Source organism: Bos indicus x Bos taurus, chromosome 7 (assembly GCF_003369695.1).
Source record: "Bos indicus x Bos taurus breed Angus x Brahman F1 hybrid chromosome 7, Bos_hybrid_MaternalHap_v2.0, whole genome shotgun sequence".
In the NCBI taxonomy this organism is placed as follows: Eukaryota; Metazoa; Chordata; class Mammalia; order Artiodactyla; family Bovidae; genus Bos; species Bos indicus x Bos taurus.
In genome coordinates, this window is record NC_040082.1 from 89245320 (window position 1) to 89261569 (window position 16250).

Sequence of the window (16250 nt, forward strand, 5' to 3'; positions counted from 1 at the left end):
GAAGTCGAAGTGCGCATGCGCGCCGGATTAGTTCGTTCTTTCGGTCAGCAGGGCTCGCGCAGGGCCAGTTTTCGCGGGGAAGGTAGTTGCGACTCGCCTCCCACCCCTGGCGCCTGTTCGCTTGAGTAAGGGGCACCACCTGTCGTGGGGATGCTTTATTGTTCCCATCCCGGATTCACATTATTACATGGTCATATATAACACCACCCATTTTGCCTATAGTCCCGTTCGCCCCAGGAAGTTTCCGCTCCGTCTTGACGACCTCCGAGACGCTTCCGCCACACGCCGGTGATTGACAGACTGAGCGGCCCGGGAGCGCGCAGGCGTATTAGCTCCGGCTGCGCTTCCGGGACGGCGCCGTGGGACTCTTTTGGCGCCGGCATCGACGAGGGCTGGGACGGCGGCCGGGAAGGCGCGGCCGGCGTTCCGCGTTCTGGGTACCGGCGGCGCCATGCGCTATAACGACAAGGAGCTGCAGGCGCTGTCCCGGCAGCCGGCCGAGATGGCAGCCGAGTTGGGCATGCGGGGACCCAAGAAAGGCAGCGGTGAGCGGTCCGGAACGCCGGAGCGGGCGGGCGGGCGGCTGAGGGGGCGGGAATGGGCAGGTGCTGAACCCGCGCGATCCCGCCTTGTGCTCGCAGTGGTGAAGCGGCGGCTGGTGAAGCTGGTGGTCAACTTCCTTTTCTACTTCCGGACGGACGAGGCGGAGGTAGGGTGGTGAGGAGGACCGAAGTAGGGGTTAGGTTCGGAGTTCGGAGTCGGGGACGGGGCGGGGTCGAGGTCCGGTTTCGGAGCGGGGCGGACTTGGGACTCGGGGGCGGGGCAAAGGGCGGGCGGGTTCCCGGGGTCCTCCCCCATGCGCCTATTTGCCCGCAGCCCATTGGAGCCCTGCTGCTGGAGCACTGCAGAGTCATCCACGAAGAGCCCAACAGCTTCTCCATCAGTGAGTGCGGCCTGGGACGAGACTGCTTGTCCCCGCCCCGGCGCGGCCCCACCTAAGTTCCTAGAGACTGAGTGCAGTGTCCGAGCAGCCTCAGGCGCTGGTTTTTCCCTTGGGGCCCAGTAACCGAGACGGAAGTGATTCGAACGGCCGCCGTTGTCTTGTTGGGGAGCATTTCTCTCCCGGCGTGCCTCGCTGCAACTGTTCCATTTCTCCTGTGAGCAGGGCTTGTGCTGGGGAACCGGGAGGGTTTTCTCCTCGGTGCTTTTGAGAGGGTGGGGTCTGCAGAGGGAAAGATAGAGCTTCTACTAGTTTCCGCGGGAGGCCGCAAGAAAATGCCACAGACTGGGAGGCTTAAATAGGAAAAAATGTATTCCTCCCAGTTCTGGGGGGCGAGAAGTCTGACATCAGAGTGTCAGCGCGGCTCCTTCCTTCTGAAGGAGAATCTGCCCAGCTTCTGCAGGGGTCGTTGGCAGAGCTTGTCTTGTAGAAACATCTCCCCATCTTTGCCTTCATTTTCTGGGATCTTCTCTCTTGTGTGGTTGGGTTTAGGTTCGGCTTTTCTTAACAGCAGTTCTATTGGATTAGAGGTTCACCCTCCTGCGGTGTGAGCTGAGCTTAACCACTTAACTACCTAGGCCTGTAGTGACTCTTATGTCCAGGTAGAGTCCCTGTCCTGGGAAATATGTTTTAAGACGTGAACATATGTTTTTTGGGGTACACGATTCAACCCACAGCCAGCTGTTAGTAAGGAATGGGCCCAGGCCCAGGCTGTGGGGTTGGGGGGCGGGAGGTGGGAGGGAGCAGGGACACATGGGGGCTGCTCCCTTCCCAGGCTTCCTGGAGGACCCAGAGAGGAAGTACCACTTCGAGTGCTGCAGTGAGGAGCAGTGTCAGCAGTGGATGGCTGCTCTGCGTCAAGCCAGGTGGGGTGCCGACAGAACCTAGGGCCAGGCGGAGCCTAGGGCAGTGCGGGGCCCTGGGGGCTCACTCAGCTTTCCTCTCCAGTTATGAGTTCATGCGGAGGAGCCTCATTTTCTACAGGAATGAGATCCAGAAGATGACTGGCAAGGTGTGCATGGGGGTGGGGGCAGGGGGTGAGGGATGGGGGCCTCCTGGCCTCAGGCTTACGCCCCCCCACCCTTGTCGTCCACCCACACAGGACCCCCTGGAACAGTATGGCATATCAGAGGAGGCCAGGTTCCAGCTGAGCGGCCTGAAGGCATGAGGCCTGGTGGGGCTCCCCAGCTGTCCTGTTGCTGGACAAGGCCTCCCTGCCCTCTGGCCCCAGGTTTCTTGACCAACCCTGGATTTGCTGTGGGAAGTGTCTTGGTTTAAAGACTTAAAACGCCCCAGGGTGGGCAGGGGCTGCCTTGTTGCGAGAAACCACCCAGCAAGTGTCCTCTAAACACTGGGAACCACTGGACTGGTTTGGTACGTCGGTGCCACCTGCTGCTGCCAGGGGACCAGTGCCCCCTCCCAGGAGCTGTGCCCTGCCCTTGGGTGTGTTGACCCAGGGCCTGGCAGGCACAATTCTCCTGCGCTGGGCAGGCTGAATGTATAAAGTTAGGTGAAGCTGTGAAGGGTGTGGGGCTATGCTGGGGCCGCTGTGAATTCTCCTGCTGAAGGGGCAGGCCCTGGCCGGACGCCTCTGGGGCAGAGCTGGAAGGCTTGCCTTTGGGGTGGCCAGTATATTCTGTTCAAATAAAGGTACCTCTTTTCCATACGGGCCAGTGGTGCTGTGACTGCAGAGAGGGAAATTTGTCCTCTGCCGTGCGCCTGTCCTGCATCTACACAGCCGTTCCTGAGGGAAGCGAGGCCCTCCCCAGGTTCAAGGTTGACGTGCCTGGGAGCAACAGAGTGGGGAGGCCTGGAACCCAGAGCCAGGAAGGGCAAGGGGGGGCTGGGACCCAGCCTACAGGGCTTCTGGCGCTCACAGGCCCCCGTCTGAGTGCCAACAGGACCTCAGGGTTTGTTGGTGGCCTTAAGATCGCTAAGTAGTCGGTTTAGGAAGGCTAAAAGGAAGCTGCCCTGGGTAGTCCTGACCTGGTCATAGTTGTCAGCCCTTGAGCAGGGGCTGGGCCTCTGAGACCGGGGTGGGGGAAGTCATCGTAACTTGTCTGTCGTGGCCACAGTGCCTGTCTTGAGGAGCAGGTGGAGCCTCTACTGGAAGCGACCGTCCTCTCTGCTTGGGGACGGTGAGCACTGCCCTGGGCCCTGTGCACTCCAGGATCTTGCCGTGTCATCATCGGGAAGAAACACTGCTGCCAGACTAGGTTCAAGTGAAAACAGGTATTTTATTACAGCGTCTAGAGATGGATATGCAGTGCAGTGGGGTCCCCTTGGGAAGCGAAGGGAGTTAGCACCCCAACTGAAACACAGGCTACCGAAACGACAAAGCAAAGCCCGTCTGCATTACAAACCAAGGTGCGACAGAGCGAGCGTGGATGGATGTGTGAGTGAGAACAAACAGTCCTACAGTGGACGGGCGGGATAAATAATGGGGGAATCTTAAATAGGTCACCATTTGACTTGTAGCTAAATGGAGGGCTGTGTCCCCTGACCAGAGGGTGTCTTCATTGTTAGGGTTTCCTGAGCAAAGCGACCGTAGCCATCGGACTTCTGGAGTGGAGTGGAGCACCCGGGTCAACAGCAGCAGCGGGGCTCCCCCCCACGCCCAATACCCTGGTGCCCCCTCCTTCCTGTGGCAGCGGCACCCAGGCCAAGGCGAGGGGCTGGGGCCGGATGGTGGGTGTGGAGAGGCCAAACTGGCCCCACTGTGGGGCAGGCCCTGTGCACGTGTCTGTCCCTGTAGCTTGGAGGGCAGACAAGGCACAGTGGGCCACAAGCCATGCAGTGTTTGTGTACAGTGTCATTTGTTCAGATGGGGCTCCTCAGGCAGCCCTGCAGCTTTCTGTTGGGGGTGGGGAGCCTCTTGAAGAGGGGTGGGGGCAGGGGGTAGGACAGCACCATCACACACCCACCAGGAGCACCGACCTGGGGTGGAGGGGACGGGGTAGGGCTTGTCACAGGAGAAGGGCTCCATCTCCAGCTTCAACTGCTGCTCTGAGCAGTGTAGAGGTGGCCAGAGGTGGGACACTGTCCTGCTCTGACACTGTGGCCTCCACCTGCCAGAAAGGCTGGCTCCAGGCCCACCCCAGGAATGAGGCGGCGGGCTGGGGCTCGGCTACCATACTGATCCTCGGGGCAGCAGAGGGCCCCACTCTGCAGGGGTGGGTGGTGTTGGCCAGGCTGGGGAAGGCTCAGGTTAGATCCCTACATGGAGGCCCACCTCCTGCGCTCCTTGGTGGGTGCCACTTGGTGGGGGGTGGTGAGCACCTGAGGACAGGGCTCTGACTGCCCACACCTAGCCTTTGGCTGGGTGTCCACCTTGGGGTCTGGGCCCCCTGCCAGCACCTTTGGCCAACGTTGGCCCTTCCAGGGAGGCACACAGACAACACCGCTGCACCAAGGACCCAGCATAGTCACAGATGCTGTGCGGCCGACAGAGAACCCCACCCACCACCTCGGAGCCTCAGGGACCAGCCCTCCTGCCCTGCCACCCCACCACATCCCTCCCGCGTGGAGGGATGTGGCTGCAGGGGGCGGGGGGAGAGTGTCACTCCAGCTGTGGGGTGGGGGGTGGGGGGTGGTGCGGGGTGGGTGGTGGGTGGGTGGGCCCTGGGCCAGCACCTCTGTGCACTTGAATAAACAGCAAGGTTTCCCCTCACTTTTCTTTCTTCCTTTTTCTCTTTAGTTTACTGTGTATTCATCATACAGTCTAAAAATAAATGAAGTCAAGTCTATGAAATTTATAAATTTTCATCACATCTCTATAAAATACTGTCACCCGTCAGCGTGACTCCCCTGTAGACACACCAGGCACCCACGACTAACCACCCGCGTCCCCAGCCACCACTGGCGCTGACCCTCCCTGGGCAGCCGTGGTGCGGGCCCGGACGAGCAGAGACGTACAAAAGTATAAATGCACTTGTCACACGGCGGGTTCCAGACCCTCCTCGCGAGCACCACTCAAACAGGTCCCCTCCTCCTCGAGGCACCCTGCTGCAGCCTGGCCACGCTGCCACCATTCCTATGCCAAAGGCATGATGCGGACCCAGGGGCCGAGCGAGGCCGTTCACAGTGCGAGGCGGGCGGGCCTCCACTCGGAGCTGGGGCCTTTGGTATAGGAAGAGCGTTAGATAAACAGGGCAGGCACCGGGCCTGGCGTCGGCGTTGGTCAACCCCGAGAGTCAGCACCAAGAGCATGGAGGCCGGCCTGCGACGAGATAGCACCGGGCGGCTGGCGGTCCCTGCGGTGGCCAGTCCTCGGGCGGATGGACGTCTTTTACATAGATCCTTTCACATATAGTATCTACATCTCTCAATAGGTTGCCTTTACGGCTTCGGTGGAATAAAATAAGTCAAAGTTGTTTATACTTTTTAAAAAATGATAAATACTTTATCTAAAACTATGGACAGTACAGGCTGGAGCTGGGCCCCAGCGAGCCGTCTCCGCAGGTCTGCGCGGCGCTGATTCACAGTAGAGCCTGTTCTCCGGCCTCGTCCGTCCTCGCCGTCCCATGGGGGGCCCCGCGCCGCCGGCCCAGCCCACCCTTGCATAGTCTCGCGGTTGAGGTAGAAATCCTAGTTACCTGCGGACACGCGTGGGAAAAAAGGCAGCACAGCGTTAGCCCCTTGCCCACACGGCCCGGCGCTGCCCCAGGTCGGGAGCCAGAGCCACCGACGGACAGACGGACCGACAGACGACGCACATGGTGGCCGTAGGACCCCGAGCCACACCCTAGGCCCGTCCCCAGGTCCCCTGTCGGGCAGCGCTCCCAGAGGCCTGTGAGCAGCCTGGCGATAAGCCTACACGCCCCTGGGAGACACTGGCCCAGGCAGCAGGGGAGGCAGTGGCCACCATGGGCCTGACCTGGCCTCCATGTGCTCATCTGCCCTCTCTAGCTCCTGATGGCCAGTGGCCGCTGCACGCGGAGCAGCCCCACCTGGGTTTTTCCAACCACCAAGGCACAGCCCCGGCCCCAGGCCTAAGTAAGGCTGTCTGCAGACCCTGACCAGGAGGCCGTCGGACTCCCGTGGCTGCCCATTCATTTCCACTTAAACACACGACACGCAGCTGAAGACACAGGCAGATCCTGAGCCCAGCCCTGATGCCCCTTTTCTGCTCCAGACCTCACCCCAGGGATGCGGGTGCAGCACTGGGAGTGGCCAGGCCTCAGTCATACGACAGAACACTGCCCACCCACCAGGCCTTCCTTCCTGTGGCTGCTGCCACATTCACCCTGCCGCCCCTAGGCCCCCGCGGCAGGCCCTTTAGCTAAGGAGCCCACCAGATGACCATGGTCCGAAGGCCTGTAGTGCACTAGGGGCCTTAAATGCATTGAGTTTTCCTAAAACCCTATGAGGCGCATCCAAGCACCAGGCGACAGGCCCAAGAGCGCACAAAAGGCACTGCTGGGCTTCTCCATGGCTCCCACGAACCCACATGGGAGCTGCCCGGGTCCCCAGCGGCCGCACACCCAAGCCCAGGGTGGCAGCAAGCTCAAGCTGGGCTCAACAGGGAGGACACCAGCTCAGTCCTGCTCCTCCTGGCGCCCTCCCTGGGAGACCTAGGGTGCAGGTCCACAGGCAGTGGGACCAGCCACACCCTGGTTCCCTTGCCGCCCTGGATCTCTGCCTTCACGCCTCCTGGTCATGGGAGCACAGCCTTAGCCCCATGACCTTCCAGGAGCCCCGCTGGCCCACCTGTTCTCTGCAAAGGGAAGCACGGCCACCTAGTCGGGCTCTAGCCTTACCTTACAGAATACGAACTGCTAGCTAAGCAAGGTCTTTATCGCGGCTTAACCCCCGCAAGGCGCGCGGCATACGGAGGCGGCATGCCAAGGGAAACCCACACGGCGGGCGGCCCCGTGGAGCTGGCCTGTGGGTTCACGGGCGCGGCCTGGGCCAGGGCCAGCCCAGGCAGGGGCTGGTGGTGCACCGTCAAGGAGGGCCGGGACACCTTGTGCGGGAGGGAGGCGAGCTTGATGGACAGAGAGGCGTTAGCAGGCGGCAGAGAGGCGGCAGAGGAGGCGGGTAAGAAAGCTTGGTTAGCAGGGAGGGATACGAGGTTCTGCAGAAGCACGGGCTCAGAGTTAGCTGGGAGCAGCGCAGGGGGAGGAGGCAAGGTGGCGTTAGGATGAGGGGGTGCGTGGAGGGCGGGCTGCCCCGGAGGGGGCCGGCCCAGGTGCGGAGGGGGTGGGGGTGGCCTCGGCTCCGCAGAGGACGGGGCCTGAAAGGAAGAGGCCGGGGTGCTGGCCACCGCCTGCAGCGGGGTTAAGCTCAGCGTGGCGCTGCGACATGCAGCCCCACTGCCGAAACTGGCTCCAAACGGATGGGCGGAGGCGGGAGGCACCGCGTGGTTAAAGACACCTGCAAACAGGAGAGAAAAACTCAGCTTCAACAGGCGGGCACCTCCAGCCAAGAGCAGCACGCGGAAAAGGAAGCGACGGCAGCTGCAGCTCCGCGTGCAGGCACAAGTGCAGCGAAGCGCAGGCAGCAGGAGCGCGGGCGGGCCCACCGCTGGCCCTGGACTCCCACCCTACCCCACCCCACCTCAGTGCCACGCGAGCCGGGAGCCTCTGGCTCCCCGTGCTCTGCTCCACCCTGCATGCACGCGGGCCGCGGGCACCACAGCCCCTCGCTCTGTCCCAGCGCCGGCCGCATCGGACCTTCCGGGTGAGCTCGCGGGAGGAAGGAGAGCCCGGTCATGGCACCAGTCCCTCTAAGAATCAGAGGGCGCAGTCAGACCAGAGAGCCCGGCACAGCCGACTCACGCCCGAGTGCTCTGCCCACACGACCGTCACGGCTGCGTTTCGTGAAAAGGAACGAGGTGGCGGGCGCAAAGTGGACCCAAAGGGACACGCGGGCACAGCCTCTCCCCCCTCAGGGGGCCCTGGAAGGGAACCTGCAAACAGCGGTGGTTAAACCCAACAGTCTGGGTGGGCGGCGGAGACAACGTGCGGCCCCCAGCTCGTCCCTCAGCGGGTCCTGTGGGACCAAGTGGCCAGGAGGGCACTGCCTACCTCCAACTGCGCCGCCGGCCACCCCAGAGGAGAAGCTGCCCATGGCGTGCGAGTTGGTCAATCTGGTGGCGGCGGTCGAGACGTGAACCAGGCCGGCGGCGGGCACGGAACTGAACAGGGACTGCAGCACAGATGGGCCCAGGTTGGCCTGTAGCGACATGGGGCCCAGTGCGAACTGTGGCCCGGGGGCGAAGGCGCCCAGGAAGGGGCGGTGGGTCTGCACGGACGGGGCTGCGCCACCTGCCGAGGATGCCGCTGGGGCAAGACCTGGGCCGCTGAGGAGGCCTGCAGGGGGCGCAGTGGCAGCGGCCATGAACAGGTTGTGGCCGTTCTTGACGTCAGGCTCGCGCTCGCGGCCCTTGCCTGCCTTGCTATGCGCTGTGGAGGCCTTGTCCGGGGGTCCGCATGTGGGAAGGCCCCCCTCGCCTTTTGGGCCCAGTCCGTCCAGCTGCCGCTTGTTCACGAAGGGGCCAGACTCTGCAGCGCCACCCTCTTTGCCCCGTGGGCCGGGGAAGCTCAGGGGGGCACCCAGGCCAGCTGCCTCGGGGGCCTTGTGGGAGAGAGAAGCACCATCACTGAAGCTGTGTAAACTGAGGTCAGCTGCTAGGCCCCCGCCCAGGGCGAAGCCGCTGGCAGGAAGGCTACTGGGGCTCAGCCCGCCCGCCCCTGGCAGGGTGCCCGGGAAGCTCTTCCTGGAGTGGGTGGCCAGCTTGGCATCGGCCGCACTGGGCTCCTCCAGGCCAGGCCGGAAAGCGAACAGAGAGTTGTGGCTCAGAGCAGAGGCAGCCTGCAGCGGGCTGTCGGCCGCCTTGGCCAGGCCCAGGTCGGAGATGGGTGAGAAGGTGGACTTCCACTTGCTGCTGTTGACCGGCTCGCTGGCCAGCGGCGCCTTCCTTCCTGCTAGGCTGCCACCTGCTGGGAGAGGCAGTGGCTGAGGCCTGGGGAAGACGCCGCGGATCCCAGACCACCGCCTACTCAGAGTGCCTCCACACAGAAGGCCCTCTGGAGAGGAAGAGTGGCCTGGCAAGGGTGGGGCTGCCAGAGAAGCTGAGGGCGGCAGGCTACTCAGCGGGAGGAAAGCTGTGTTGACAGGGAGGACTACACACACCCGAGTGAACCAGGTAGCACCAAGGGCGTCCAGTGCATTGCAGGGAAAGGAGCGGGGGAGGTGTGTACTCAGCACAGCCCAGGACAATTCTGGAAGCCCCGTGGGGTCCTCAGGGGCCAGGCAGCAAGCCTAGCATGGGTGCCAAGGACTCAAACGTTGTGCAGGCTGAACTCACCATTTTCCAAGGTTTTTGGCGGAGACTTGCTTTCTAAGGAGATCGTTGCAATTTTTCTCTCAATTCTATCAGAAAAAGAAAAAGAGGATGAGTGTTTGCCATCCACGTGCACACCAGAGTGCTGTGTGTGTACACTGGATTGCCCAGGCGAGCCGTGAGCCAGGGATGTCTGACCTGCCATCAGGGCCCCCGATAGCGGCTGTGGCAGGGGGACACGGATGAGGGTGGGCCCCGGCAGCGGAGGAGGAATGCCGCTTCCCAACACACAGACACATGCCGGAGCCCCAGGCAGGACTGGCCCCAAGTGGAATGGGCTCTTGAGCCACAGACTGTGTCGTCCACGGAGGGGGATGACATGGTGCTGAGCACGTCATGGCCCCCAGCAAGCTGCACCCAGTGACACAGCGGTGCGGCTTCACATGTCAGGATTCTCAGGGGCCGTCCCAAAGGACCATGACCTCCAGAGACACAGCTCCCAAAATAATCCAGAATTTTCACAACATAATGTTTGTATGTGGAAGAATGAACTCAGACAACACTGGAAACAGCCAACTAAAGAAATACCACAAACACATGGCACACGGGGCCTGTTCAGAACACAGCACTCCTGTGCCCCAATGGGCACCAGGGGCCTGTTCAGAACACAGCACTCCTGTGCCCCAATGGGCACCAGGGGCCTGTTCAGAACACAGCACTCCTGTGCCCCAATGGGCACCAGCAGCACAGAGACCACACACCGAGGACCGGAGGACACATCGCAGGCCCCTACCTGGCGAGGAGTCACACAAGAGAACAAACAAAGAGCTCTCATGACTTAGCAGCACAACCCGAATCACACACAGGCCGGGATGTGAACAGACACCTCTCCAAGGAAGAGACAATGTGGAGTACCGCTGGCCCCTGGGGAGAAGAGGTCGGAACCAGGAGGACACCACCACACACCCATAGACACAGCTCTGCTGCATGGAACACAGACCCAGAAGATAACACACAAGGGCGAGGACGTGGAGAAACTGGCGCCCCGTGCATGGCTGGCAGGAGTGAGATGGGGCAGCCGCTGTGGGAAGTCGGAAGGATCCTCAAAAGTTAAGCACAGACTCACCACGTGATCCAGCAAATTCCACACCTAGGGCCTGTGTGTGCTAATCACTGTTGTGTCCAACTCTTTGTGACCCCATGGACTAGCCCACCAAGCTCCTCTGTCCATGGGATTCTCCAGGCAAGAATACTGGGGTGGGTTGCTATGCCCTCCCCCAGGGGAGCTTCCCAGTCCAGGGACTGAACCCACATCTCTTATGTCTCCTGCACTGGGACGTTCTTTACCACTAGCGCCACTAACCATAAACATGCTTTCAAATAAAAACACACATACGAACATCCAGACCAGCATGATTCACAGTAGCTAAAAACAAAGCAACCCAAGCACCCACGACGGGTAAATACAACGTGGTCCATCCACACAGTGGAATATGATGCAGCTTTTAAAAAGGAGGTTCTGACACCTGCTACAGCCTGGATGAGCCTTGAGGACATGATGCTCAGTAAGAGAAGCCAGACACAGAAAGACACACTCTGATTCCACTCACAGGAGGTCCTAGAAGAGTCAGATCCACAGAGACAGGAAGTAGATGGTGGGGCTAGGGACTGGGGGAGGGGATGGGGAGTCTTTCTGAGGTGATGAAATTGCCCTAAAATTGAGAGTGGTGATGTCTGCACAACCCCATAAATACATCAGAAACCCCTGGATCACACATTTTAAGCAGATGGTATATTATGTGAATTATACCTAACACAGCTGCTGTCAAAGAAAAAAAGAAGGGAAAGAAAGCCCTGTTCCCCATCAGGTGAGTGGACCGGAGCCTGCGCACCCGCTTCTGGCCCTCCCGCCTGCTGCCCTCCCTCCTCTCCGCTGACATGTGACACCTACACGTGGGCTGCAGGCTCGGGCTCGGCTTCACCCTGCACATAGGCAGCGAGGTGCTCTCAGAAGCTTTGGGCCCTCGTGGGCTGTTTCTCACACAGTTTAACAATCCCAGATGCGCCCTGAGGACACGGCTGCAGGTCAGCGTGAAGACCTGCAGTCAGGACCGCCCCCAACCCCCTGACCGCAGCCCACTCGCCTGGCACTGCCGGGCTCATCCTCAGAGCCTGGCTCCTCGTCCGAAGTCAGTGGGGAGTAGTGGGCACCATTGGTCTGGCTCAGGGGCTTCTCCTTCTTGAGCACGGGTGGTTGGTCGTTGTCCTGGTAGGGGACGGGTGAGCTCTTTAAGGAGCTCTCAGGGGACGAGATTGCTGTGATCTCCAGGGGCTGGTTGATGTTGCTGACCTGAGGGCCGGGCACACGCATGAGTGCCAGCAGGCCTGGCATGCGCCCTCATCAGCCACCCAGCCCCAGCACGCTGCTCCCGCCTCACCATGGAGTTGAGGTTCAGGGGGGACCCTGAAGACTGCGTGAAAAGCCCAGCGACAGATGGCAAGGCCCGGCGCTTGGGGGACACACTCGAGCTCAGGCTGGGGGTCCCCGCCGATGCCCGCTTCCTCCGGCCCCGCTTGCGGCCGTCTGGCCCATGGCCCTGGCCACCGTCCCCGCGGGCACCCGACGGCAGAGGGCTGTGTTTGCTGGAAGGTGACTGCTTGGTGCTGCTGGCGCCCGCCGAGATGGTGAAGACGATTCTCCTTTTGGCTTCGCTCTCAGGGTCTGAGAAGCTGGCCTCGCAGGGCAGGTCCCCTTTGCCAGAGTCGGGGAGTGGGCCCAGAGCGCCAAGCCGGGGGCTGGAGCAGAGCTGGGGGGCTGGCGAGGCCGAGCCACAGGTGCGTGGCTGCGTCAGCAGGGGTGGGTGCTGCGGGGTGGAGCTGCGGGACCCCACGGTGGCAAAGAGGCTTCCAGAGCTGGAGGACTCGTCCAGGGCTGGGGGCTCGGCTCCAGGGGCGAGGGGTGCCGGGCTGCCGGCCAGGGCCCCACTGATGGCCACCGAGCCGGCGTATGCAAAGCCTGTGGAGGACACGAGGTGGCGGCTCGGCTCTCTGCATGCTTGGCACCCCTGGGCCTTCACTGTGCCCTCCTCCCCACTTCTGGGCCTGCGACATCAGGGGCCTGGAGCTCATGAACATGCTGAGTGGACCCTGGGCACCGCCAGCAGAGATGCCCTACCCACACGAGAGCAGTGGCATTGAGAAGAGTGCTGGAGCTGCCTGCTTGACAGCAGCGACAGGGCCCAACTAGGCGGCAGGCCCCCAGGTGCACAGTCGGCCCCACACAGAAGCCGCATTGGATCTCCCAGAGGACGAAACCCCGCCAACAGAGCCAGCACGGTCCCGGGCCCAGCATGGCTGCCTGACACGAGCTGGGCGGGACCCCAGGCTGCATGCAGCTGAGGGCGGCCCTGATGCAGCTCACACCCCGGCTGGAGGGGCCGGGCCTGGTCTCTGGGAACCCTCACCTGTGGGAGCCAGGGCGAGGCTCTTGCTCCCAGCAGCGTTGCCCCCGGCACCATGAGTGTTAGCAGCCACCTGCTTCTCCAGCGTGGATGAGGACTCTCGGGCCGGTGGCCCAGGGCTGGGTGTGCTTCTCTGCAGAAAGAAGGCGCACACTGTCAGCCAAGCCAGGCACACATCCAGCTGGGGACACACCACAGGACGTCCCCAGGGCCCGAGGCAGCGAGCCCAGAAGGGCAACGGCCACGCAGGTGAGCCTGGCAGTCAGCCACCAGAAGGCTCTCATAAGGCGAGGTGCAGATGTCTGAGCTCAGGTCTAAATGCCTGGGACAGCAGGGGGGCAGTATCATGACCTGATCTGGCAACCCCACTCCTAGGTGAAGCCAAATAGAAACAGCTGTCCACACATGTCCATAGTAGTGTGCTTTAAAACAGCCCCACAGTGCATACAACCCAAACGACCATCCACAGAGGATACACACGTGTCCCTCCACACACTGGACCACCGCTCAGCCACAAAGAGGAGAGAAGCCCGGACACTCGCTACCATGTGGATGGACCCTCAGGACACGAAGCTCAGTGAGAGAGGCAGACACAGGACACACAGGGTGTGATTCCACTGATAGGAAACATCCAGAACAGGCTGAACCACAGACAGAGAGTAGGGTACTGATTGTCAGGGGCTGGGGAGGGCGTACAGGGGTGATGCCGATGGGGTTGGGCCTCCTCTTGGGGCACAGAATGTTCTAGAAGTAGAGCTGGCTGCAAGACTGGTGAACACACCAAAGATGCCTGCATTGAACACCTTAGATGGATGAGTTCTGTGTGAATGACACCTCCATAAACACAAAGCCCTGCCTGCTCTACACAAAGTGTCATTCCCAAGGGCATGTGTATGAGGGAGAACCCAAGCGTGGACTAGAAGGACAAGGGCAGCTTCTACAGAACTGGAAATCTACTCTCTCTCCACTCACAGTCACCACGCACACTCAGATCTAAGATTAAAGTTGAAAACCTTACTGGGAATCGGTGCTCTCTTTCTCTCAGGTATTGCGGCACGCTGGAGATATAACTGGGAGCAACTGAACAGAAAGTGACTGGCCCTCAAGGAGAAAGGACAGGCCCGCGGCTCTGCCTGTGCGTGCACACAAGGCCTGGGGCAGCAGGCTGGGGCCAAGGGCCGCACTCACCGCCTTCTCGGCGCGGCTGGGCAGCACCACGCTGGCCAGGGGGATGCTGACGGGCAGCTTGCTGGGCTGCACGGTGCTCAGCGGGATGCTGACGGGCAGGCTGGTGATGGCCTCCCCACTGCTGGCGTAGGCACGCTCCTTCACACCCTGCCGACCAGGACAGTGGCCTCGGGCACTGCCCCGGGGACACTGGGGATTCCAACCAGCCCCCACCCCAACCCGTTCTCCCAACTGGCCAGACACGCCGGTCAGCAGCCTCCACCCACGACTGGCCCACCCTGCTGCTCAACCACCCTCTCCTCCCATCCCCAGGGACTGAGCTCTCTCCCAGCCTCACCTGAAGGCAAGGGTGCAGTTGGGTGGCCATGCTGCCCCCTCCTGCAGGACCTCCTTTGAGACACCCCTCCCCATCCAGTGCCACAGATGCTCTCAGAGAGCAGCCTCACCTTCTCGGGGCCCTTCTCTCCCATCTGTAAAGCCGTGGGGGATGAAGGTCGGGGGTCTTGTGGGCTCAGCTTGATGCCATTAGTGATGCCAGGGCTCTGGTAAGGGAGCCCATTCTCCTTGGCATGCTCGGCTCTAGAAACAAGGCGTGTCCTCGGTCATTCTGGGGAATCCCGCCACGGCTGCAGCTTTGTGTTCAGAGCTAACAGCCCTGGCCTAGCAAACCCCCGATTCTCTTCCAAACTGACGATCCCCAGCTCAGAAGACCTGCGGGGCCTGTACAGCAGTGACACTGGCCTGTACTCACCGTGGGTGCAGCTCACTGGCAGCTGCCTTGCCACTGGCCGCGTGGTCCTGGCTCAGGTGGCGCCGCAGCACCAGCTTGGCAGGGGATAGCCTGGTGTAGTCAGGCAGGGCCAGGCTGGACAGCTTCTCTAGCCGTGGCCGGCCGCTGTGGCTAGGGGTGCAGGGCACGACCTCCTGGTCTAGCGGGGAGGCCAGGTACTGGGGGGTGTTCTGCTTGGGCGAGGGCCGACCCAGTGCGCTGCAGAGCTCATAGCCGGCTGCGTGGCCATTCATAGAGAGCTCGGGGCTCAAGCTGCTGAAGGGTGGCAGGGAGAAGCGGGCGCAGTCCAGCTCCAAGTGCAGCCGGCTAGGCTCAGCCTCTGGCTTCCCACGAAGCTGCAGAGCCAGTGCCTCATCAGGCGGCACGCAGGACTTGAGCTGCAGCAACTCCTGCTGCCGCTGGCTCTTCTCCAGCTCCACGATGCTGATCTGTGGGATGACCGGGGGGGGTGTCAGGCCCGCCCAGCCCCAAGCCCAACACCCCGCCAGCCAGGACCGTCCAGGAGAGAGAGGAGGATGTGGCTGGTAAGCTGACAGGTGAATAAGCGTCAAGTGGGGTGCAGGTGCACAGAGGTGGTAAGAGGCCCAGGCTCCGTGGCTACCATGGCGACTGCCAGGCTAAGACATCAGGACAGAAGCTGTCCTGGGCGGGCTGGGGCTTGAGGAATCTCATGTTTGGCTTTTCCCCACAATAAACAGGCCGCTTCTTGATTCTCAATTACGGAGGAGGGTCAGAACCCAGAGCATCCTCCCACAGGCCCCACCACACACAGGCTTGGGCAATAAACATCATTTCTGTGACACACGGGCTGTGACCTTGCAGAAAGCTGCTCTGGGGAGATGTGTGCTCAGGACACATCCTCAAAAGGATCTCAGTGGACACCAGTTCATCGTGAGTGCTCTGTGGTCAGAGATCCCTCAAAAGAGTCCCAGGGTCTGGTGCTGGGAGCTGCAGTCGAGGGGAAGACATCTCTGCAGGTGGGCCAGGGAGTGGGGAAGGCAGCAATGGGGGAGGCTCCAATCCCCAGCCCAGCCTCACCTGCAGCTCCAGGCAGTGCCTCTGCTTCTCTGAGATCTGGCTCTTCAGGGCCTGCTTCTCCTTCAGCAGATTCTCCAGCGACAGCGTGGACCAGTCCAGCTTCAGCTCCTCGCATCGTGCCTTGAGCTGTGGGGAGAGTGTTGGGCTGTGAGTCCTGGCGGGCAGCCCCCACCCAGGTATGCACAGCTGGGGGAGGTTGGGAGGGGCTCCGGTGGACGGCTCCTACCCAGGGGTGCCTGCAGTGGGAGATGGGGAGGAGCCCCTGGGTGCACAGCTGGGGCACGGAGGAGCAGGAGTCTGCTGCCCAACGCCAAGCCCGCACCCTCGAAGCACAGAGCAGAGCTGCTTCTGGAGGTGGGGCTGAGAAGATGGGTCCCCAAGAAGGACACCCTGCAGGAGCAAGTGAGGGACATCCGGGAGAGGAGACAGGGCGCTCCCAGCAGGTGAGGCCCAGTACACGGGGGGATGTGGGCTCAGGGTCCCTGG

The 16250-nt window shown here is 61.8% G+C and overlaps 2 protein-coding genes across 11 annotated transcripts in view; one reads left to right on the forward strand and one right to left on the reverse strand.

Annotated features, from left to right (window-relative positions):
* Positions 1-17: 17 nt before the first annotated feature.
* Positions 18-5398, forward strand: PLEKHJ1 (pleckstrin homology domain containing J1). 3 transcript variants are annotated; one of them, XM_027547124.1, is made up of 7 exons: positions 18-125; positions 223-545; positions 642-709; positions 877-943; positions 1776-1866; positions 1949-2012; positions 2103-2666. In XM_027547124.1, exons 2-7 carry the CDS (start codon positions 452-454, stop codon positions 2166-2168), a joined length of 450 nt encoding a protein of 149 aa, XP_027402925.1. In that variant the 5' UTR covers positions 18-125; positions 223-451; the 3' UTR covers positions 2169-2666. The 3 variants fall into 3 exon arrangements, 2 of the variants coding, with proteins under 2 accessions (XP_027402925.1, XP_027402926.1); XM_027547125.1 differs by having other exon boundaries at positions 53-82; XR_003511909.1 differs by lacking the exons at positions 18-125; positions 223-545; positions 642-709; positions 877-943 and adding exons at positions 956-1157; positions 3527-5398 and having other exon boundaries at positions 2103-3232.
* Positions 3218-16250, reverse strand: part of DOT1L (DOT1 like histone lysine methyltransferase) — a 54518-nt gene continuing 41485 nt past the window's right edge. For 4 of the 8 annotated variants that reach the window (XM_027547114.1, XM_027547112.1, XM_027547116.1 and 1 more), the window contains 11 exons: positions 15765-15890; positions 14688-15154; positions 14383-14515; positions 13937-14083; positions 12752-12881; positions 11726-12303; positions 11432-11637; positions 9312-9376; positions 8029-8943; positions 6760-7375; positions 3218-5595 (listed from right to left, as the gene is read on the reverse strand). In XM_027547114.1, coding sequence (XP_027402915.1) covers positions 6795-7375; positions 8029-8943; positions 9312-9376; positions 11432-11637; positions 11726-12303; positions 12752-12881; positions 13937-14083; positions 14383-14515; positions 14688-15154; positions 15765-15890 — 3348 coding nt within the window. In that variant the 3' untranslated portion in view covers positions 3218-5595; positions 6760-6794. Of the gene's footprint in view, positions 5596-6759; positions 7376-7674; positions 7911-8028; positions 8944-9311; positions 9377-11431; positions 11638-11725; positions 12304-12751; positions 12882-13936; positions 14084-14382; positions 14516-14687; positions 15155-15764; positions 15891-16250 lie in introns of those variants that run through there. The other 4 variants (XM_027547113.1, XM_027547117.1, XR_003511908.1 and 1 more) reach the window with 4 other exon arrangements.